This window comes from Pelobates fuscus, chromosome 6, assembly GCF_036172605.1.
Source record: "Pelobates fuscus isolate aPelFus1 chromosome 6, aPelFus1.pri, whole genome shotgun sequence".
In the NCBI taxonomy this organism is placed as follows: Eukaryota; Metazoa; Chordata; class Amphibia; order Anura; family Pelobatidae; genus Pelobates; species Pelobates fuscus.
In genome coordinates, this window is record NC_086322.1 from 236,811,993 (window position 1) to 236,835,025 (window position 23,033).

Below are 23,033 nucleotides of genomic sequence, written 5' to 3' on the forward strand. Positions count from 1 at the left end.
GTACAACGGAGAAGGCTAGATTTCAAACCTAATCCTTTATGGCCCCCAGCTGCTAAGCTTGTTCCCCTGCCCCATGACATTAACAATGTCCTGAAAAATATGCCCAACCCCTATAACAATGGACTGATTCCAAGCTCCCTACCTCAGGTTGTACATCATATATCTACTCATCACAGCCTCACTCCAGAGCAGTCCTCATAACATAGGGAGGGTACCTTGTATTGGCTGCACAGAGACCACTGTGTGCAGGGTAAAGAACAGAAGTGGCAGCCGGATAACTGTTCCAGGCTCTCTCCCTGTATAGCAACATAGGAATTAGTGAGCACTAGCCCTGCGTGATACAGTGTGAGTCTTCCACTGCCATTAAGGCAGGGAGTAGTGCGGCCCTGGCCTCCATCCCAATATGTTGCTAGGCAGGGGCCACTTAACCCCTTAAGGACACATGACATGTGTGACATGTCATGATTCCCTTTGATTCCAGAAGTTCCACTCTAGGCATCCAGACCACTTCAGCATAATGAAGTGGTCTGGGTGCCAGGTCCAGCTAGGGTTAACCCATTTTTTTTTTATAAACATAGCAGTTTCAGAGAAACTGCTATGTTTATAAATTGGTTAAGCCTTCCCCCTAATCCTCTAGTGGCTGTCTCATTGACAGCCGCTAGAGGCGCTTGTGTGATTCTCACTGTGAAAATCACAGTGAGAGCACGCAAGCGTCCAAAGGAAAGCATTGTAAATGCTTTCCTATGCGACCGGCTGAATGCGTGTGCAGCTCTTGCCGCGCGTGCGCATTCAGCCGACGGGGCAGAGAGGAGGCGGAGAGGAGGAGGAGAGCTCCCCGCCCAGCGCTGGAAAAAGGTAAGTTTTACCCCTTTTCCAGAGCCGGGCGGGAGGGGGACCCTGAGGGTGGGGGCACCCTCAGGGCCCTATAGTGCCAGGAAAACTAGTATGTTTTCCCGGCACTATAGTGGTCCTTTAAGGGGTTAAAGGGACCAGTGAAAACACACTCAGTATCAATATAGCAGTTGCCTGGTATGATCTATGACCAGCCTGCACGTATGGATTTTGAATAAAAAAAAAATATAAGGTTAGAGAGAACATATGATGCTAGTGACCAATAAAGATCTGACTGCAGCATGGCTTCCAGGTTTATGTGTAGGTCAATTTTCTTTTTTCTTGAACTCTGTGCTCAACATGACCAGTGTTCGTTGGATTATTTTGTATATGAAACGATGAACAAATGTAAACACCGAATTGACCATTTCTGAGCCACTTTAAAAGGCCTGATTTTGTAAATGATGCAAAATGATAAATCTATGCATCAGTGAATAGATCTGTAACAATGTTTATGTTATTTCCAGACAGATATCCAAAATCTGACTTAAGGCATGGAGGGCGTTCACCAAAATGAAATTGTGGTGGATTTGCAGCAGAGCAGCACAATTTATTCTAGAAGAGCTGAGGTGCTACATTTTACTGTTCCTTTGTCATTTAATCATAATTTCCTGACTAGTGAATAAAAAAAAAAGTTTCTTTTTTACTCAGGATACAAAGTAAATCTGTTATGTTACCATGTGGAAATTATATTTTTCAGTGATACAAATAAGTGCAAGTTGTATGCACGAGTGTGTGTGTATGTACAAACAGCCATGTATGGTGCAACAAAAAAGAGCCCTGTGTATGCCTATCCATTAGATATGCAGATCCTGAATTCCTATGAATGAGAAAATCAAGACAATCATGCAACACTGTAAAGCTTTTAAATAATTGAAACTATGCTCAAAATGGACAGTAACTCACAAAAGGTACAATGAGTTGAGTACCACTAACCACTCTCTGGCTTAGGGAGGATCACCCCTTGTGTGCGCTGGATCAGAATTACACTTTTATGCACCACATATGGTAGTTTGTACGGATAATTAGATTTATTGCACTAGTATTTGCATACATATTGCACAGATTGTTTGTGCACCATTATTTTTAAATGTAGATTTATGCCAATAACGGAGTGGTTACTGCACTCGAATTGCACTTTATTTGATGGTAACTCTGATATTACTTTTAAAAAAAATTATATTGGGGCACTTGCACTTAAGCATTTGCTAAACATATTATTGCGCCAATTTTTTACTTAACTTCTTTATATAAAAATAAATAAAAAAAATAAAACAGAAAAAAAAAAACCTGTGGGTTTTCACCTAATTTTGTTTGTTTCCAGTGGTCTTACATTATTTCACATGTGGGTAACAAAGCTTTTTTGCCACCGCGCTGCGGGGCAGTAACCCCAGCTTTCCCATAGTAGCCTGAAAATATGGTCTTTACCTCAATCTTTCTGGATAGGTTTAGCATCCACATGCCATTTTCATAATAATATATCTTGCCCCCACATATTTCACCTAAATCTTCCTTCTCCCCCCCTGACTGTTGCAACTTGATGAACTCCAGTAGGTCGATACCAGTTTGGACATCTTGCACATCTGCTGCAGTGCCCAGAGTGATATGGGCACGGCTCCCCTTTGGGAAGGTATCCTTTGGCATCACCTCTTTCTCAGCATCTTGTGGCCACAGAGTAAGCTGTTCTTCAGTCAGTTCCACATGTGCTCCTGCTGTCCTGGGAGTTACGAAGAGCGCTGTAATGTGGAGGGTGTAAGCTTTGGAGTAACCCTTTTTTACAGCCTTGTAAAATGAAGAAAGACAAGGAAAAATGATTAAACCATGTATGATTTTTTTTTTTTTTTTTTTTTACTTTTATGTACAGTGGACTTGAAATGAAACCATGGAAATTATTGCATGTCCTCTTTAGATTTCAGTAAGGCTTTTGACACGGTTGTACAAAGAAGACTTATCAATCAACTGCAATCTTTAAGTTTGGATTCCAATATTGTTGAATGGGTAAGGAAGTGGCTGAGTGATAGGCAACAGAGGGTTGCAGTCAATGGAGTATATTCGAAGCATCAGCTTGTCACCAGTGGGGTACCTCAGGGATCTGTACTTTGACCCATTCTCTTTATTATTTTTATTAGTGATATTGCAGAAGGTCTTGATGGTAAGGTATGTCATTTTGCTGATGATACTGTAACAGGGTTGATGTTCCAGGAGGGATAAGCCAAATGGCAAATGATTTAGGTAAACTAGAAGATTGGTCAGCGTTGTCGCAACTGACATTTAATGTGGGTAAGTGCAAGATAATGCATATTGGAAGTAAAAACCCAGGGTCTGAGTACAGAATAGATTGATAGTCCTAACCTCAACATCTGAGGAAAGTGATTTAGGGATGATTATTTCTGATGACTTAAAAGGTAGGCAGACAATGTAATAGAGCTGCAGGAAATGCTAGCAGAATGCTTGGTTGTATAGGGAGAGGTATTAGCAGTAAAGAAAGAGGGAAGTGCTCATGCCATTGTACAGAATGCTGGTGAGACCTCAGTATTATACGCAGTACTGGAGACCGTATCTCCAGAAGGATATTGATACTTTAGAGAGAGTTCAGAGAAGGGCTACTAAACTGGTTCATGGATTGCAGGATAAAACTTACAAGGAAAGGTTAAAGGATCTTAACATGTATAGCTTGGAGGAAAGACGAGACAGGGGGGATATGATAGAAACATTTAAATACATAAAGGGAATCAACACAGTAAAGGAGGAGACAATATTTAAAAGAAAAATAAACTACCACAACAAGAGGACAGTCTTAAAGGCACCCAGACCACTTCTGCTCATTGGAGTGGTCTGGGTGCCAACTCCCACTACTCCTAACCCTGTAAGTGTAATTATTGCAGTTTTTTTTATAAACTGCAATAATTACCTTGCAGGGTTAACTCCACCTCTAGTGGCTGTCTACCAGACAGCCACTAGAGGTCACTTCCTGGTCCATAGCACAGGAAACCTGTGCTAGAGCGTCGCTGGACGTCCTCACGCTGTGTGAGGACCTCCAGCGTCGCTCAAAACCCCCATAGGAAAGCATTGAAATGATTTTTCAATGCTTTCCTATGGGGAGACGTAATGCGCATGCGCGGCATTGCCGCGCATGCGCATTAGGTCTCCTCAGCCGGTGGGCGGGATCAGTCTCACCCACCGGCCGACGCAATGGACAGGAGGAGCGTCGCGGAGGAGGAGACAGCGGCGAGGGACATCGCCGCTGACTCAGGTAAGTGACTGAAGGGGTTTTCACCCATTCAGTAACCGGGGATTGGGGGGTGGGAGGGAGAGGGATCCTCCAGTGCCAGGAAAACGGATCGTTTTCCTGGCACTGGAGTTTCCCTTTAAATTAGAGGGACAAAGGTTTAAAAATAATATCCGGAAGTATTACTTTACTGAGAGGGTAGTGGATGCATGGAATAGCCTTCCAGCTGAAGTGGTAGAGGTTAACACAGTAAAGGAGTTTAAGCATGCGTGGGATATTTATAAGGCTATCCTAACTATAAGATAAGGCCAGGGACTAATGAAAGTTTTTAGAAAATTGGGCAGACTAGATGGTCCGAATGGTTCTTATCTGCCGTCACATTCTATGTTTCTATCAGTGGCGTACATACCAGGGTCGCAGGGGTCGCGGCTGCGACCGGGCCCGGCCCACCAGGGGGCCCGGCCGCCCCTGCGACCCTGTATGTACCCACAGGGCCAGCCTCTTCTCCTGGGGGCCCCAGGAGCCGGCCACCTCAGGGCCCCCCGAGGCTGGCCCTGCTGTCACCCCACGGCCGGTCAGTCTGGCGCGCGAGGGAGCACTCTCCCTGAGTGCTTCCTCTTCAGCTCCCTCGCGCACCGCACTGATACCGGAGCCGGAAGATGACGTCATCTTCCGGCGCCGGCATCCCTACGCGGCGCGCGAGGGAGCTGAAGAGGAAGCACTCAGGGGAGAGTGCTCCCTCGCGCGCCGGCCAGCCTGCCTGCCCGCCGGGTGACCGGCCGCCCAGGAGCCCAGCAGCACCACTGGACCCCAGGGAATCCCCTCAGCACTCCAAAAGGTAAGGAGGCTGGGGGGATTAATAATAATAAAAAAAAAAAACTATTGTGTGTGTAAGTGTGTGTTAATGTGTGTGTGTGTGAGTGAGTGTTAGTGGGTGTGTGTGTGAGTGTGTGAGTGAGTGTGAGTGAGTGTAAGTGTGTGTGAGTGAGTGTAAGTGTGTGTGTGTCTGAGTGTTAGTGTGTGTGTGTGTCTGCTAGTGAGTGTCAGTGAGTGTGTGTCTGCTAGTGAGTGTCAGTGAGTGTGTTACTGTGTGTGTCTGTTACTGAGTGTGTTTGTGTGTGTGTGTTAGTAAGTCTGTTTGATGTCTGTTAGTGAATGTGTGTTTGTCAGTGAGAGTGTATGTTTTGTAAGTGAGTGTGTATGTATGTCTGCCGCTGAATGTGTCTACAAGGAAAGGTTAAAGGATCTTAACATGTATAGCTTGGAGGAAAGACGAGACAGGGGGGATATGATAGAAACATTTAAATACATAAAGGGAATCAACACAGTAAAGGAGGAGACAATATTTAAAAGAAAAATAAACTACCACAACAAGAGGACAGTCTTAAAGGCACCCAGACCACTTCTGCTCATTGGAGTGGTCTGGGTGCCAACTCCCACTACTCCTAACCCTGTAAGTGTAATTATTGCAGTTTTTTTTATAAACTGCAATAATTACCTTGCAGGGTTAACTCCACCTCTAGTGGCTGTCTACCAGACAGCCACTAGAGGTCACTTCCTGGTCCATAGCACAGGAAACCTGTGCTAGAGCGTCGCTGGACGTCCTCACGCTGTGTGAGGACCTCCAGCGTCGCTCAAAACCCCCATAGGAAAGCATTGAAATGATTTTTCAATGCTTTCCTATGGGGAGACGTAATGCGCATGCGCGGCATTGCCGCGCATGCGCATTAGGTCTCCTCAGCCGGTGGGCGGGATCAGTCTCACCCACCGGCCGACGCAATGGACAGGAGGAGCGTCGCGGAGGAGGAGACAGCGGCGAGGGACATCGCCGCTGACTCAGGTAAGTGACTGAAGGGGTTTTCACCCATTCAGTAACCGGGGATTGGGGGGTGGGAGGGAGAGGGATCCTCCAGTGCCAGGAAAACGGATCGTTTTCCTGGCACTGGAGTTTCCCTTTAAATTAGAGGGACAAAGGTTTAAAAATAATATCCGGAAGTATTACTTTACTGAGAGGGTAGTGGATGCATGGAATAGCCTTCCAGCTGAAGTGGTAGAGGTTAACACAGTAAAGGAGTTTAAGCATGCGTGGGATATTTATAAGGCTATCCTAACTATAAGATAAGGCCAGGGACTAATGAAAGTTTTTAGAAAATTGGGCAGACTAGATGGTCCGAATGGTTCTTATCTGCCGTCACATTCTATGTTTCTATCAGTGGCGTACATACCAGGGTCGCAGGGGTCGCGGCTGCGACCGGGCCCGGCCCACCAGGGGGCCCGGCCGCCCCTGCGACCCTGTATGTACCCACAGGGCCAGCCTCTTCTCCTGGGGGCCCCAGGAGCCGGCCACCTCAGGGCCCCCCGAGGCTGGCCCTGCTGTCACCCCACGGCCGGTCAGTCTGGCGCGCGAGGGAGCACTCTCCCCTGAGTGCTTCCTCTTCAGCTCCCTCGCGCACCGCACTGATACCGGAGCCGGAAGATGACGTCATCTTCCGGCGCCGGCATCCCTACGCGGCGCGCGAGGGAGCTGAAGAGGAAGCACTCAGGGGAGAGTGCTCCCTCGCGCGCCGGCCAGCCTGCCTGCCCGCCGGGTGACCGGCCGCCCAGGAGCCCAGCAGCACCACTGGACCCCAGGGAATCCCCTCAGCACTCCAAAAGGTAAGGAGGCTGGGGGGATTAATAATAATAAAAAAAAAAAACTATTGTGTGTGTAAGTGTGTGTTAATGTGTGTGTGTGTGAGTGAGTGTTAGTGGGTGTGTGTGTGAGTGTGTGTGAGTGTGTGAGTGAGTGTGAGTGAGTGTAAGTGTGTGTGAGTGAGTGTAAGTGTGTGTGAGTGAGTGTAAGTGTGTGTGTGTCTGAGTGTTAGTGTGTGTGTGTGTCTGCTAGTGAGTGTCAGTGAGTGTGTGTCTGCTAGTGAGTGTCAGTGAGTGTGTTACTGTGTGTGTCTGTTACTGAGTGTGTTTGTGTGTGTGTGTTAGTAAGTCTGTTTGATGTCTGTTAGTGAATGTGTGTTTGTCAGTGAGAGTGTATGTTTTGTAAGTGAGTGTGTATGTATGTCTGCCGCTGAATGTGTCTCTGTCAGTAAATGTGTGTGTCTGTTAGCTAGTGCGTATGCGTTTGTTCGTGAGAGTGTGTGTGTCTTCAGGACTTACCTTTCTCCAGCGCCGGACTCCCATGGCGCTGGGGATCCCTCCGCCTCTCAGCTCTGAATGCGCATGCGCGGCAAGAGCCGCGCACGCATTCAAACCGCCCATAGGAAAGCATTACTCAATGCTTTCCTATGGACGTTCAGTGTCTTAGAATCGCAGAAGCGCCTCTAGCGGCTGTCAGTGGGACAGCCAATAGAGGCTGGATTAACCCTCAGTGAAACTATGCTTTCAGCTGCAGGGTTAAAACTAGAGGGAACTGACACCCAGACCACTTCATTGAGCTGATGTGATCTGGGTGTCTGTAGTGGTCCTTGCGTACATACCGCGGTCATACCGGGGGGGGGGGGGGGCCCACAGATAAATTTTCGCACCGGGGCCCCATGGGTCATGTGTACACCACTGGTTTCTATGTTCCTCTAATGAAATCCTCTAAAAGAAAAATGCTATTTTATTTATTTTTTAAATGCATTACAGTTCAGTGTTTAGTGAATAACATCCATAATGTTTAGTTAGTGTAGAACCACTCACACAATATTCTCCTTTAGGTGTACAGTGCGCGGATGTAAATAGCTTTACATTAAAACAACAGGCTTTACTTTATAATTTGAAATGGTGTTTTAGAGTACAATAGAGTATTATTATTTGCATTTTTAAAAGTGCTTTGCACATTTCTCCACCACATGCCATACTCCATGGTTCACTAATTACCTCCATTTGGGCATATTCTTCAGATCCTGCCACCTTTCCGTAGTCGCAGTATTTGGTTGTGCAGTGCAGAATGTTGGGAGTTTTGCCAAAATATTTCAGAAGATCTAACTTGTGTTTGTCTTCGTAGCCATCTGCAGACAACAGAAAAGGTAAAAGAATTTTTATTTGGTAAAAGAATTTTTATTTGGTAAAAGAATTGCCAATTCTTACACATTTTCTTTCGCTTTCACCAAGTTGTTTTTCTTTAAAAGGTACACTATAGTCATCAGAACAACTACAGCTTAATGTAGTGGTTCTGGTGTCTATAGCCTGTCCCTGCAGGCTTTTTAATGTAAACACTGCCTTTTTTTCTTTTTTTAATTCTTTATTTTTGGTTCGTCACGGAGTACGGCATAGCAATGTACTGTGGCTCACGCAGGAGCCGAATACGATCAGTTTTACAAGTTATACGTCAATAGAGAGATGAAGTTATAGCATATGCGGTGTTAATATGAGCCGCTCCGTGGCGTCTTAAACTGAGAGGGGGGGGCATATCCCGCCCTTTGAAAATGTAACAAGAAAAAACAATTATATGATAACAAAACAGTACAATACAATACATTAAAATATAACGTTGCAATGTAAATGTACAGTGCGGTAGTCAGAGTCCATTTCGTCTGAGTCACGATGGTTAAAATACATTCCATGCATATATCTGGGTAGGCTTTAACATCGTTATGTAGCGTCGGTTCTAAGCGTGGTCCGCCGAGACACAGCGGCTCACACAGATGACCGACCTCCGAGGGGTGGCGTGTGGCCTACGTTAAAAACTAGGTGTGTGTCGGCCTAAATGGCCTTGGTATCCTGCCTTATTGTGTCGTTTATAACCATCGTGGGCGTGTTCATCCCGTACATAGAGTAAAAGGACAATGCAATACAGTGCCATATGTTAGTAACATCGTAAGAATCTATTATGATTCGTCCTGTTGTCCGATTTTGTATAGCATTGAATAAAAAGAATGAAAATAAACATAAAAATAAAAACATTGGAGGGGGGAGAGGGAAGGGTGAGCCAGGATGAGAGGTTGGGGGAGGGGAGGGCGGGGAGGGGGAGAAGCACCGGTCGTGGGAGGGGGGCGCGGTGGAGGGAGGCCCTTCCTAAAGTCTCTGTCTGTCAGCGTATTAATGATATGGCCCTAATCGTCAAGATAGTCTTCCCAGGGCTGCCAGATTTTGCGAAATGATTTCTCTGTGTTCCTAATTTGAGCTGTGAGTTTGTCCATCAGATATGTGTCTTTGATCTTTACAATTACGTCGGTGTCTGTGGGTAGGTCAGGTTTTAGCCACGCCTGGGCGATGGCCCTTCTGGCCGCTAATGTAATTTTGTTAAAGAGTTGTTGCTTCTTTTCTGGGGAGGCCGTCTACGGGTTTGGACAGTAGGATCGACCAAGGTTCTAAGGCAACAGGCATCATTAGGACGTCTGCTATTAGTGTCTGTATGCGTGTCCAGTATTTGTGTATTTCAGGGCATTCCCACCACATATGCACAAATGTGCCTTTACCCCTGCAGCCCTTCCAGCATGTATCGGTCGTGGTTTTCCCCATTTTGTGTAGTTGCACTGGTGTGGTGTACCATCTCATGAGCATTTTATACGATTGTTCTTGGTGCAGTACGCAAATTGAGGTCTTGGCTGTTGCTTCCCAAATGTCAACCCAATCCTCTCCCTCCAGTGTCTCCCCCAGGTCTGTCTCCCATTGGCCAATGTAACGTGGGTCTGTAGCGTCTTTGGCGGGGGCGCTAAGTTGTGCGTAAATAGCCGTTATAAGGCCTTTCTGTACGGTTTCGGCGTTACACAGCTGTTCATAAAACGTCATTGGGGTGTGTGCGGCTTTTTTAACCTCTGGAGTTTTGGCGAAGTCCAGTAATTGCATGTGGCGAAATACATCCTTCGTAGTTAGGGTCGTTAGAAGTTTCAGACTATCAAACGTTCTAAAGGTGTCGCCCTCGTACATTTGTCTATATCTCTGCATCCCCGTGCTCTCTAACCCCCTAAAGTCTCGTGCGCTCAGCCCGGGCTCAAACGCCTTGTTTCTCAAATATGGTGTCAGGGGTGAGGGGGTGTGTTTAAGTGCGTACTTGGTAGCTGTCTGGTCCCATATTCGCACGGAATTTAGAATGGCCGGGCAGGTGGTTTGTAGGGCGGGTCTGTCTTGTTTGGGGACCCATATCCAGTATTGTGGCAGGTCCGTGCCCATTAATTTCGTTTCCAGGTCAACCCACCTATGAGAGCCTTCTGGTGTGTGCCACGCCACTATTTGGGCTAACTGAGCCGCCAAGTAGTAGTGGTGCAAATTTGGGAGCCCAAGTCCTCCTCTTAACTTCGGTCGATACAGTACATGTCTGGCTATTCTGTGTCGTTTTTGTGCCCATATGAAGTTATCTATGTGTCTTTGTAATGTAGTGAGGTCTTGCTTAGTGACTTTGATCGGCAGGGCTTGGAACAGGAATAATAGGCGTGGAAGCAGCGTCATTTTTATGGCATGTAGTCGCCCAATCCATGAGATTGGCTTCTCCTGCCATTTGTCTATATCCCTGCCTAGTTTCTGCAATGTGGGCGCGTAGTTCGCGTCGTACAGTTTCCCTGGGTCTGCTGTTAGTTTGATCCCTAAATATTTGACTTCGGTTCTCGAGAAGTTGAGGAGATGGGCGGCTTGTATGGCAGTGATCTCAGCCGTTTCTAGTTCCAGCGGCATTGCCACTGATTTTTCTAAATTAATTTTATAGCCTGATACCTGGCCGTATTCTTCAAGGAGGGAGAGTAGGTGTGGCAGGGATCTCTGGGGGTTAGTGAGTGTGACCATGATGTCATCGGCGTACGCCGAGACTTTGTATTCCTCCCCCCGTGCCCGTATACCTGGGATGTTCCCGTCTTCCCTTATCCGCTGCAGAAGTGGTTCTAGCGCTAGGACGAACAATAAGGGGGAGAGGGTGCAGCCCTGTCTGGTGCCGTTGGCGGGCGTGAATGGGGTCGGGGCTGCTCCTGGGACGGCCGTCTGCGCCCTTGGTGCGGTATACAGGGCTTTTATGCCCCGTATGAATGTGTCCGGTATTCGGAGGTGTTCTAAGAGTGAGAAGAGGTAGTGCCACAGGACCCTATCGAACGCCTTCTCCGCGTCCAGGGAAAGGATCAGAGAAGGCGTCCGGGTCCTCACCGCCCACCAGATGACATCCGCCCCCCTCCTAGTGTTCTCGTACAATTGTCGAGATGGCACAAAGCCGACCTGGTCCGGGTGGACCAGTCTTCCCAGCAGGGGGTTTAGACGCGTCGCTAGGATTTTCGCAAACAATTTGACATCGAAATTTATAAGCGAAATGGGCCTGTAGTTCCCAGCCTCCGACGGATCTTTACCAGGTTTTGGGATGAGGGTGATGTCAGCTGTTAGCGTTTCCGGGTTGGGATGTCCTCCGTCCATCCATTCCGCGTACACCTTGACTAGTCGTGGGATCAGGGTGTCTCTAAGGATTTTGTAGTAGGAACCGTCGTACCCATCCGGTCCCGGGGCCTTATTGCCTTTAAGTGCTGTGATGGCCCCATCCACCTCATCCTCCTCAATCGGAGCACTCAGTGTTAATATGTTTTCTAGCGTGAGATGTGGTATTTTCGTTTTGTTTATGTAGTTTGTAACCGTGAGTGCATATGACGCATTGTCTCCGTTCAATTCCGGGGAATGATTATAAATGTTGGCTAGAAGCTCCGTGAATACCTGGTTGATTTCTATGGGGTTATGAGTTATCAGCCCTGTCGTGTTTCGGATCGCCGTTATGGTTTTGAATTGTTGTTTGGGGTTGAGTGCCCTGGCTAGGAGGGTGTCCATTTTATTGGAGCGTTCATAATACAGACGTTTTTTACGGACTAGATCCCTACCAAGGTCCTCTACCGCTAAGGCCCTTATTTTGTGTCGGAGTGCCCGAAGGTCCTGGAGTCCCTGTGTCGTGGGGGTGTGTTTGTGCTTGGCTTCGGCCCTCCTCAGCGCCTTTTGGAGCTCGAAGAGGGTTTCCGCCTTCTGTTTTTTCAACCGAGTTGCCAGTTTAATGAGGGAGCCCCGGATGACCGCCTTGTGTGCGGCCCATATTGTGGTTTGTGTTAGGTCCGGTGTATCGTTTTCGTTAAAGTAGGACGTAAGTTCTTCCTGAATAAGCCGTACCACATCTGGGTCCTTAAGGAGTGTGCTGTTCAACCTCCATTTCCAAGGTGGTCTTGGGCCTGGGAGTCGTAATAGAATCTCTATATCTGCGTGGTCTGACCACGTAATGAGGTTGATCCGCGCAGAGTGGATCCACGGGATCCCATTCTGATTGACCAACAATAAATCTATGCGGGAGTAAGTGGAGTGTGCCGCCGAGAAGAAAGTGTAGTCTCTCTGCCCCGGGTGCCGCAGTCTCCAGGGGTCAAGAAGTTGTGTGTTTTGTATGAACTGGGATAGTAGTTTGTCCTGTCCCCCCACCCTCGGGGCCCTCTGGCCTCCCGTCGGTGTGCTACGATCGACTGGTGGACTGGGAGTGGCATTCAGGTCGCCCCCCATTACTATTATGCCATGCGGTAGTTTGTGTACTATGTCCTGTAAGTTGTCCCAGAAGGCTGGGTCTGGTTGGTTGGGTGCGTATACGTTAATCAGGTGGTAGGTGGTGGCATGTATGGTCCCCGTAAGGATGACGTACCTGCCCATGGTGTCGGATTGTGTCGTTTGAGTGAGAAAGGGGCAGTTTTTATGAATGAGTATTTCTACTCCGTTTTTTTTCACCAGAGCTCTGGAAGAGTATGCCCTGGTGTATAGGTGGTCGGTTAGTTGAATCCGGGCTGAGCGCAGCATATGTGTCTCCTGCACGAAGGCTATGTCTGTCTTTTGTCTTTTTAGTTCCCTCATTAATAGTCGTCTTTTGGTCGGTGTGTTAAGGCCGTTGACGTTAAGGGAGGTTATTTTGAGTGTGGCCATGCTTCGTCTAAGGTCCTGCTAGTCACTTGTGCGTTGGAGTCAGGACCGTCCGCCGCTCGCCCCTCCGAGGTGCGACGTGTGTGGGCTAGGGAGGAGAGGCAAAAATTGGACACTGTTTAGTGGCAGGTATGGGAGGGGGGGGGGGAAGTCCTCGCCGGGGAGGCTTCGTTTGGCCTGTGAGCTGGGTAGTCTGAGGCTGTCTGCGGGAGGGTTGCTGAGGGTCCGGGGAGCCCGCTTAGCAGTCTCAGCCTTTGTATATGAGGCGATGATAGGGGGGGAAGGGGAGAGGGAGAGTGGGAGGGGGGGTAGGTACGAAGTGGGGAGGTAGGGGATCACTCCGGTCTTATTCGTGCCGGGTGTATCGGGGGGTGGTTATCCGCTCCGCGAATACCTCAAGTAGCACGGAGGGGACAATCAACCGCCGAGCACCCTGCCGAGGACCCGAACATCAAAATATTATAGGATATGAACATCAGTTCCCTGCTAAGTTTGGTTAGGATTGTGCGTAATCTCATACCAAGTCATTGGTGTGTACATAGAACTGCAATATGGGTGCGAGACGAGCTTACTTTACAGTGAGCAGACAGGCAATATATACATGAGATACAAACCACATTGAATACTCTCAGAGCCAGTAACCCCATCCCCACCTCTAGTGTTCCAATCCCCGTTCTCAGGTGTCTTTTAAGGTCGGTAAGGGGGAGGGGGGGGGGTCACCCCTTCTGTGTCAGTGCTGCTGGGGGTCGTACCATTCCGGCCCACGTCCAGTAAGATGGTGGTGGGGGTGGGGCGGGGGATGGTAGGGATGGCCGAAGGAAATAAGAGTTTCTGTCACCCCTGTGAGGGGGGTCCCGGTGGCGGGTCTAGGGGGATGAAGTTGAGTACGGGCTACCCAGCATTACCCTAAACCCTTGGTGCAGCGGTCAGCCTATGTCACATCCCCTAACCTCCGTTATCTCCAGGTAGCCCCTGAGATCCCTTTAAATACAGAGAATGCAAAGTAAAACAGAAAATAATAAAGAGGGGTGGGGGGAATGGGAGTATACACTTGCGTGTCTGGACGTAACTGCAACATTCTCAGTAACCCGGTGCAGTGTCCATATGCCTGGGAATGGACCAAAGTCCCATGCGGAGGTGAGCTCCGACACTGTCCCGGTTGTAAATGATCAGTGTAAAAGTCATAGAGCTGTACAGCTCGGTGAATTCTTAGAAGGTTCGGGCAGAGGTGGAGTCGCCATATAAGTGTGTTCTCGTCTTCATACGTCCACTTCACCAGCCCAGTAGTTTAATTCCACGGTCGCGGGATAGCGTGGTATCTTCTTCTGTTCTGTTTGTTCTTCTTGGTATATTAGCGTTCTTTGGTATACGTTGCGTATTGTCTTGCTTGATTCCATTCCCTTGTGCTTCAGGCCGGTTCTCGGGTTTGTTACTTTCAGGCAGTGTTACGTACTGTCTCTCCCCCAGCTCCTGTGTGCTGTATTGTGGTGTATGGTCGTCTTTCTCACGTCTCATGTTATGCCTCGATTTCTTAGCTGTTGCATTTGGGACAGCCCTGACAGGTGTCTCTTGTGTTTGGTTTGTTTGAGGATATGCGATCTGTAGCTGAAGTAGTCTGTTTTCGATGTAGTCGTCTACTTTTGTCTTATCTTTAGTGACTTGGGTCTGAATTTCAACATGTGGGTCTTTGCGAGAGGGGATTACTTTGGGTTGAGTCTGGTTAATAAGAGGTAGGGTTTAGTAGAAGGAAGGTCCCTTGGGGTCCACTATGGAGCACCGCCGTCCAGACCTGCGTCATCCCTGGGCAAGTGGCCTAGTGCTTGGGTGCCCCTTCTGGGAGTCGGAAATCCTCTGGGACTTCTATGCATAATCCATGGAGGAAGGCCTTAGGGTCTGCCGTGGGTAGGAGTACAGCCGGTCGCGGACCGTTGAACACCAGCATTTTAAAGGGATGTCCCCATGCGAAGTTGAGGCCCTTGGCCCTGACTAGGTCGGCTACGGGCTTCCATTCCCTTCTCCTGGCTAGGGTGGCAGGCGCTATGTCCTGGTAAAGGTGGAGTGCAGAGCCTTCCAGTGAGTAAGTGTGGCGGCGTGCGCTTTTGATAATCGCTTCTTTGGTGGAGAAAAAGTGCCACCGCATTATCACATCCCTAGGTGGGCCGTCAGGTGGGCCTCTGGCTCTCAGGGCTCTATGCACCCTATCTATTGTCCACAGGTGTTCCGGTATGGCAGGCAATTGCTCTTTAAACAGTTCCAGCAGCACATTCTGTAAGTCTGCATCTTTTATTCTTTCAGATATGCCTTTAATCCTCAAATTGTTCCTGCGGGATCTATTAGAGGCATCTTCTAGTTCTGCCTCTAGCTCAGCTACCCTAGTAATTAGTTGGTTGGTAGTGGAGGCTGCTTCATTATGGGCTGCCACCACGTGATCCATCCTCCATTCCAGGGCCTCTGTGCGCTGGCCCACTGACTGAATCTCCTCTTTAACCTCCCTTGCTGATCTCTCTATCTCCCCAGCCAGGTAGTTTCTTACCTCTGCTATAGAGTGCAGGATTTCTGCATTGGACGTCTGCAGAGGTCTGTGCCTGTGTTCTCCTGCTTGTGGGGAGTCCGGGGAGCCCGCGCTCATTTGGCCGCCGCCATCTTTTGTTGCATGCGGCCTGGGCATCGCGAGGAGTTCGGCGACGGAAAGGGTCCCTTCCTTCGGCTTCTTGCTGTTTTTTTTGTTGGTGGCCATCCTCTGGCGGATCCCACATGCGGCGATCAGCTTTTTAAATCGGTGGCAGGGGTGAGTTGCGTTTTGCGGGGCTTTTCGGGTCTGGCAGGGCGCAGAGCTCTCTGCCTAAGCAGCCATCACTGTCGGCGGTCAAACCACGCCCCCCAAACACTGCCTTTTAAGAGAAAAGTTTATGCCTTTCCTATGGGAAAGCATTGGATTGACTGAGATCATCAAGTTTGATGATTTCAAACAAGGGGGTTGGGTGTGGGCAGGGCCAGCTGCAACCAGACCTGCACTGCGCTGGAAAAAGAGTAAACTCACCTTTTTAACTGGAGCCAAGGGGGAGCTAGGGGACTAAACTGTAATTCAGGCTATGATGTCAGGAATACAGGTTTGTATTTCTGACACTATAGTGTCAGGAACATTTTAAAATGAGGCATTCCGAGGTTCCAGAACCACTCAGGGCTTGAGCCTGAAGGAAAATTAAATTACCACTACACTAACAGAGTGGTGGAGATACGTAATAATATTTCCCCACCTTTTTATCTAATGTCTCCAGGATAAAAAGCACAGACAAGCAAAAACATACTGCACAGCCAGGTATTCAATGTGATTGCCAAGTGGGATGTGCAGCAAAGTTCTGTTCCCCAACACCTCTTGGCAACATTCATCTGGGGGACATCACTGTGCTCCTAAGTAGCCTGGTGGAGGACTATGCTATTGATCTTTCTTTTTATAAAAGGCAACCATTTTTTTTTACGATCCTGTATGAAGTACAATGAAATGCATTATATTAAAGACGAATATAAATATCCATAGGATTTTACAGGCCAACAGTTTAGAGGTAAGGACATAGTCTCATTTGCCTATAAAACATCCTTCATAATACAACAATATTTGCTGTCCTAGGGGATCCCAGTTTTCAATCAAGCACATACAAGGATTTAGAGAATAATTATTATCATTTATATAGCGCCAACAGATTCCGTAGCGCTTTATATAGGATATGACTCTTGGCATGCCAGGAGATTGAAGGCTTTGGTAACAAGAATTGATTGTTTTGCAGCACCATACATATACACCGGACTAAAGTTAAACTAAAAAAAAAAAAAAAAAAAAATTAGATAGAGAGATAGATATATAGAGGAGAGAGTGATAGATACCACAAACACATTAATAAATGAAGCCAGCAGGTGTAGAATTAAAAAAAAACCAAAATGAATAGTGAAATGGGGATTCTACAGGTACTATAGATGCCACATTGGGACATCATATTGGACACACACTACTTTTTAGTTAGGATGCAGTTTCCAGTGTTATAGACAAACCTTTATTAAATCAGTTTTCTGGAGGTGAAAACTATTAATTTTATACATGGAGTAAAGGGCTGCATTATTTTTGATGTAATCTGTTAATTGGGAAAGGTAAGTAAAATTGCTCCCATCTACATAGAAATGTAGATTGACAAAAGTCCATCAAATTCAATTTACACATCTTAGTTCCAACATCTCCTTAAGCAGATGTTGATTTGGATCAATAAGCAGTTATCCAACTTATGAACATGGCTCCCAAGCATCCCAATTGTGGGGAGACAGTCCAGATTGTTAGGTCCTGTCTCGCTTTCCTGACTTTCTAACTGGTGTCCCAGTTTTGGGGACAACAGAGAACTGTCCCCAACAAACAGAGCGAGCACATTATTAGACTTGCAAGCACTGCGCTCATGGCATTTCTACCTTTCAGAGAGCACTGAAACAGTGCTCCCTGCATAGTCTACCCTCAGTGGGCCGGCCTGCATAAGGGACAGTCAACTTGGTGTGCATTCACACCAAAGTTGACCTGCCAATCCTTGGATAGCAAATATAAAATTTCTGCTGTAGGCAACATTTCCATTCAAGTTTTAAGGATCAATTGGTAAAATATTTGTAGTCATTAAAGTTTGAGTAAACAAAAGAGTTGATGGCCACTACGTAGGTGCCTGTTGGTTAGAGACCTCAAATATGCGCAACTTTGAAGCAGTGGTTGACACAATAACACTCCCACCATAGTGAAGTATACACAATTTCCTTTTGGTAAAGACTCTTTGAAACAGTACATGCAACTTCAGGTAATTTAAAAGGGACAGTGCACCCTAAATAAAAATATTGTATCTTGCTTACTTGTAACAATATGTTCTCCTGATGACCCAAGTGAAGATTGTTTTCGAGCATGTTTGCCCTCTAGAATATAAAAAGTAGGGGCAGGGAATTTTAATTGCCTGACGCCTGGGTAACGCTGTAAGTTTTATTTATTCTTTAACCCCTGTCAGTTGGCAAGCGGTAGGGCTACCCTGGGGGTATAGATGCCCGGCAGACACTGTACCAGGGTACCACCTATCCCTCCAAGGCATTATAGTGAAGACCGTACTGGCCCACCAGGAAATGTCCTGCAGCTAGGGCAGTCTGCTGCTTATCGGTGGCTTACGGGGGGGGGGGTTTGAGGAGCAGCGGCAGTTAGCAGTTCCTTGCGATGCACATGGCGGAATCCCACCAGGATAAAGCATGATGTCATATCCCAGCAGCCCACACTGTGCATGGCAGACAGAGAATGAAACAGGCTATACACTGCTGAAAATCTAGGCAGATGCTGGTGTCGGAGTGTCAGAGAATGTGAAATTTGTGTGTATATGGGTCAGTCAGTAAGTCTGTGTTAGTGGATGCATGCATCAGTGTGCAGTATATTTTGTTTAGGGTCTGTATATGTGTATATCACAATCACATCCATGTACAGCCAGTACGCGTGCGCACACACACAATGAAAAGGGGGAAGACTATTCGAGAGCAGAGGGTACGACATTCATAGTAATTCCCAATTTATTCCAAACAAGCTATTTTTGCCTCCATTTTTTCTTTCAGATTTAATTTGTGAAAATTCAGCAAATAGCTCTGTCAATGTCCAGGGTTCTTCGCAGAAGCCCCAACCTTTGTAATTTAAATTATTTTACATTGGGACAAGTATGTTGACCAGACTGACAAGTAGATTTTCAAAAAAGATTCAACACTGCTGAACTCACACTACTAAACTGAACCACTAATAAAGTTCCATAAATGTTATCCCTGTATAGAAATATATAGATTAACATTTTTCTTAATGTCAAAACTTTGCTTCCACCAGGCTCCAAAATTAATGATTTTTCAGATGAAGAGCTCTATTTAAAGGAACACACTGGGCACCATAATAACTTCATCAAAATGACCTTATGGTGACAGGTGGTCCCTTGTGTGGGCTTACCTTTGGGTAAGCGAACAGTATAAGCCCCTACCCAAATCTTCTGTTCTTGAGAAAGCAGGACTGTGGAGCAAAAGGAGCACAGACCTTGGGGTTAAACCATACATACACAATTTAAATCCTAAAGATAAGTCAGTGTCATTGACCTCCAGGCACCATAACAACTTAATTTTAATGAAGTTCTTATGGTTCACGGAGTGTACTTTTTACCAATAGCCCATCATATTCTCAATTGCATATTAGATGTCCCTCTATACTAGCATTAGCTTAGTGTGTGGAATTCAATTATCATTCAGACCAAAGCCAACTATACACAGTAAACAGGAGCCATAATGCACCCACTACAAAGAATTCTGTGCCCTTCTAAAGCAACTCAGATTCTCCACACTCCAAACAGTTCATTATAAAATGCTACATTTCACAAATGCCAACATATACATTTTGCTCTACCACCACCCCCCCCCCCCCCCCCCCACTACTAAATGTTTTGATTTATTATTCCTTCCAACCAAGACTATTTTCATTCTTTGTTTCTCTCACTAATTACTCAGCTAGTAGAATCCCAATGGAAAACCTTATCTCAGCATTTATTCTAGATTCACATTCTTATTTGTATTTTCTTAGAAGCGTACAAAGTTAGGGTGTTGATCTACAGTGTTATTCCTCCTGACATTTGAGAAGGAACATCTACTATTGCTTCTGCCTGTAACCTCATGTGATAAATTGTTCAGCCCAATGTCTTTTAGAACAATAACCCTCTATACACTCATTCTTCTTAGCCCACTCATTTGAAATTCACTACATTTGTACTTCACCCACCCCACAGTTTACACTACTGGACCAATAATGTCTAGATACATTTACATTATTTGCAGAGTGTAATATGGTGTTTCATAGAGAAAGAATACTAATTATATGCACCACTAAGAAGCAGTAATGCAAGATACAGAGTGTTTTCAATTTCACACCACGGTTTTCTTATCAATTAGTTTTCCTGTATGTAATCTAATCATTTTGGTTAGATGTTGTTCATTTTACATACATGCTTGCAAACGCTTCCTAAATGGCTTGAAATTGCTCAAATGCTCCAGGAAGTCCTGACTGGTCTTTCTTAGTGTATCCTCATCACGTTTTGTCACAAACCAGCCGAAGTACAGCGGGACGAGTTCCTTTTCCAAAGTAGGCCTTAAGTTCTTCAATTCCTCCAGAGACAGCTTCCAATGATTCCGATCCTTTAACTGACCACAGTCCAGCCTCCAAGGAGTTTTGGGTTCTAGTATAAGTACCGTGAAGTGGTACTTGTTGGCTAAATCAAAGAGCCCGTTCAGCCGTTCCTGGTCATGATGTGTGTCATCAAGAATGACCAAGTTAGCTTCACGTCTCTCACAGCATGTGTTGAGCTCCTCATCCATTTTAGAGTATTCTCCTTCATCAGATGGCCTAATAGCTGGTTTGATGTTGTGGTTATCAGCAGAAATTAAACGGGAGTTGTCCTTAAATTTTTGTTCTATTTCCTTCGCCAAGCTGGTCTTCCCACTACCTGGCAAACCTCTCAAGATAACCAAGATCTTTGATTCTCGAACAGTGGTGACTGTGTGGTCATCCACTAGCAATGGGATCTTGTGACCCTCTGTGTGGTCTTTCGCAGCTTGTGTAGACATTGTAAGATTTAGAGTCTTGGCCAACAATGGCTTGGATCTCTTCAATGTGGCAGTTACCTAGAGAAAACAAAAAATGGTGACATATGAGCATAAAACCAATTTATTTGGGATGTTTATTATATTATATTCATAGAATTCTTCAACAAGTGAACAGTGAGAAAATATGTTCCTTATTTCCAAACGAACTGATTATGTTGCCCAAAAAGATACAATTGGTAAAAAAAAATGTTCTGTTAAAGATATGAAAATGTTTACATCTTGAAAATATAAAAAAATACTATGCATTTCTTTCGATCAGTGGAAACTACAAAACAATCATTCAGTGATGGCGAATGAATTTTATCAGCACTGGTTGAAAATTGTCCATTGTCCAAATTAATGTTCAAACAATAACCCCTAACAAAACAAAAGAGTGGTGTGTGAGTTGGCTTTTGACACAGTTGATACCATTCACAGCTTCCCACTGCCATCTGCACTCTTCAGAACAGCAGCATTATTGTCAAGAAAGTTAACACTTTTACCACTGCAATGTATTAGCGACCAGTGCCCATCCTAAAATACAGTAGGAGGAAAAACCAAATAGTAGAACAGTAAAAACCCATGCTACAAAAATTCACAACAGGTTTCTAAGTTAGTGCATAAACATATATATATATATATATATATATATATATATATATATATATATATACACACACATACATATATATATACACACACACACACACACACACACACACACATATATTTTGTCTTTGAACAAAATGACAATCTGTCAAAAGCCCAACTATACAAAGATAACTACTAAGCTGTCTGTACCAAAACCACATATTTTTTTTCCATTTGAAAGTACAGCACAATCGGCCAATCTCCCCAAATCTACTAACATACCCATTATATATGCAACTTTAAGTAAAATACTTTTCCTATGAATGTTAAACTTTGGCTAGCAATATGTAGAAATGAATATGCATAGGAGCTCCTCCTGAACTTAAAACTATACATGAAAAGTGTTAATTCACTCAGTATATACACCACATGGAGCACACTGGTCAAACTCATCTTATTAACGGTTATAATACCCTAGAGCAACGAGTTTTTATAATGGGAGAATATACTATTTACTAAAACAATTATAGGTGTTTATTCTGCTTTTCACTGAAATGTAATTAAATTAAAACTAAAACTACAAAATGTAGTCAAAAAGTGCTGGTTTTGAAAAAAGTTGCCCAACTCAGATATACTGGATGCCTGACTATTGCAATTTGGGTTTAAGTTAACTATACTCGATTTATTTATTTATATTATGTTAGCCCCACATACTGTGTGCTCTCACATGAAAACGTACGGTTTGGTGTTAAACATTTTACACACAGAATAAACACCAGGACGTTTTAAGACATCTCTCAAAGTTTCCAGTCCAGCCAAACTGTTTTCAGGAGCACAAAAGGTAGAATGAGCTATCAAGCAGGCTTAAATGATGTGCATGGATATGTACACAGATATACACACTGTCCATGTCTCAAAATGCCCATATCTATAGTTATACAGGTGATGAATACACCTCCCTAGATAAATACCAGTAGTATGCATCTTACATGTACCAGGGCATGTGTCTCCTAATGCACAGACTTCAGAAGTAGTTTAACATTCTACTTCTCGATAGCTAGATATTATTCAGGTCAGGTCACTGATACTCCATATGCCTACTGCACTTCCACGGAGAACATATATTTCACTTTTTTTATGTGAACACATTTGGGCACACTATTCTAATCAGAAATGTGGGCACACCTCCTAGCCTCTCCTAATAGGCAAGGCACACAGTGCACACATCTCAGACCCTCTCCTCATACGTAGCTATTCGGTTATATACCACTGACCATCTCCTATAAGGTAGGCAAGAGCACTCGCACCTCTGACCTGGTCCTAAAAAGGTAGGCATATGGGCACACAACTGTCACCTGCTTCCTGTATCACAAAATATTAATTTGTGTTCTCTTAATACACGGCTATCGTAACCTGTAATTCACTTTTATAGAACACATTAATAAACCTCAGCTCTATTTACAATACAGACCCCAGAAGTACATCTCGCTGGTTAATCTAATAGGCACATACCACGAGCTGGTTAATCTAATACTATAAACACAGTTTATCCAATTTTAGCACAGACACATGAAGGGACCTCCCCTATAAGTGTCACGAATAACAAACAGATGAAGTCAGAGTTGGACAACCAGAAATGATGCAATGGATTGTAGCACTCAAGGATACAGAACGTTTAAAAAAAGAATCATGGGATGTTACCTTGCAGCAGGTGAAAAGGCCCCGGGTAATGCTGGTCTGTAGCACTCTAGCAGGGAGCAGTAAGAGTTGAGTAGTGAACAGGAGCTTTGTGTTTGAGAGCCTGATCAACATGCTCTTCCTGAACCCCCCTCCT

General features: G+C 45.5%; 1 protein-coding gene across 1 annotated transcript; it reads right to left on the reverse strand.

Annotated features, from left to right (window-relative positions):
* Positions 1–2,165: 2,165 nt before the first annotated feature.
* On the reverse strand, positions 2,166–23,033 carry CNP (2',3'-cyclic nucleotide 3' phosphodiesterase). Its single transcript, XM_063425386.1, has 4 exons — positions 22,901–23,033; positions 19,972–20,647; positions 7,976–8,106; positions 2,166–2,673 (listed from the first exon to the last, which is right to left on the reverse strand). Exons 1-4 carry the CDS (start codon positions 23,009–23,011, stop codon positions 2,221–2,223), a joined length of 1,371 nt encoding a protein of 456 aa, XP_063281456.1. The 5' UTR covers positions 23,012–23,033; the 3' UTR covers positions 2,166–2,220.

Coding starts and splice junctions, on each gene's coding strand:
- CNP (XM_063425386.1), bottom strand. CDS start 23,011: ATGTTGATCAGGCTCTCAAACACAAAGCTCCTGTTCACTACTCAACTC. Junction 20,648..22,900: donor GCCTTTTCACCTGCTGCAAG/GTAACATCCCAT, acceptor TGTTTTCTCTAG/GTAACTGCCACATTGAAGAG. Junction 2,674..7,975: donor AAGAATATGCCCAAATGGAG/GTAATTAGTGAA, acceptor TCATTTTACAAG/GCTGTAAAAAAGGGTTACTC.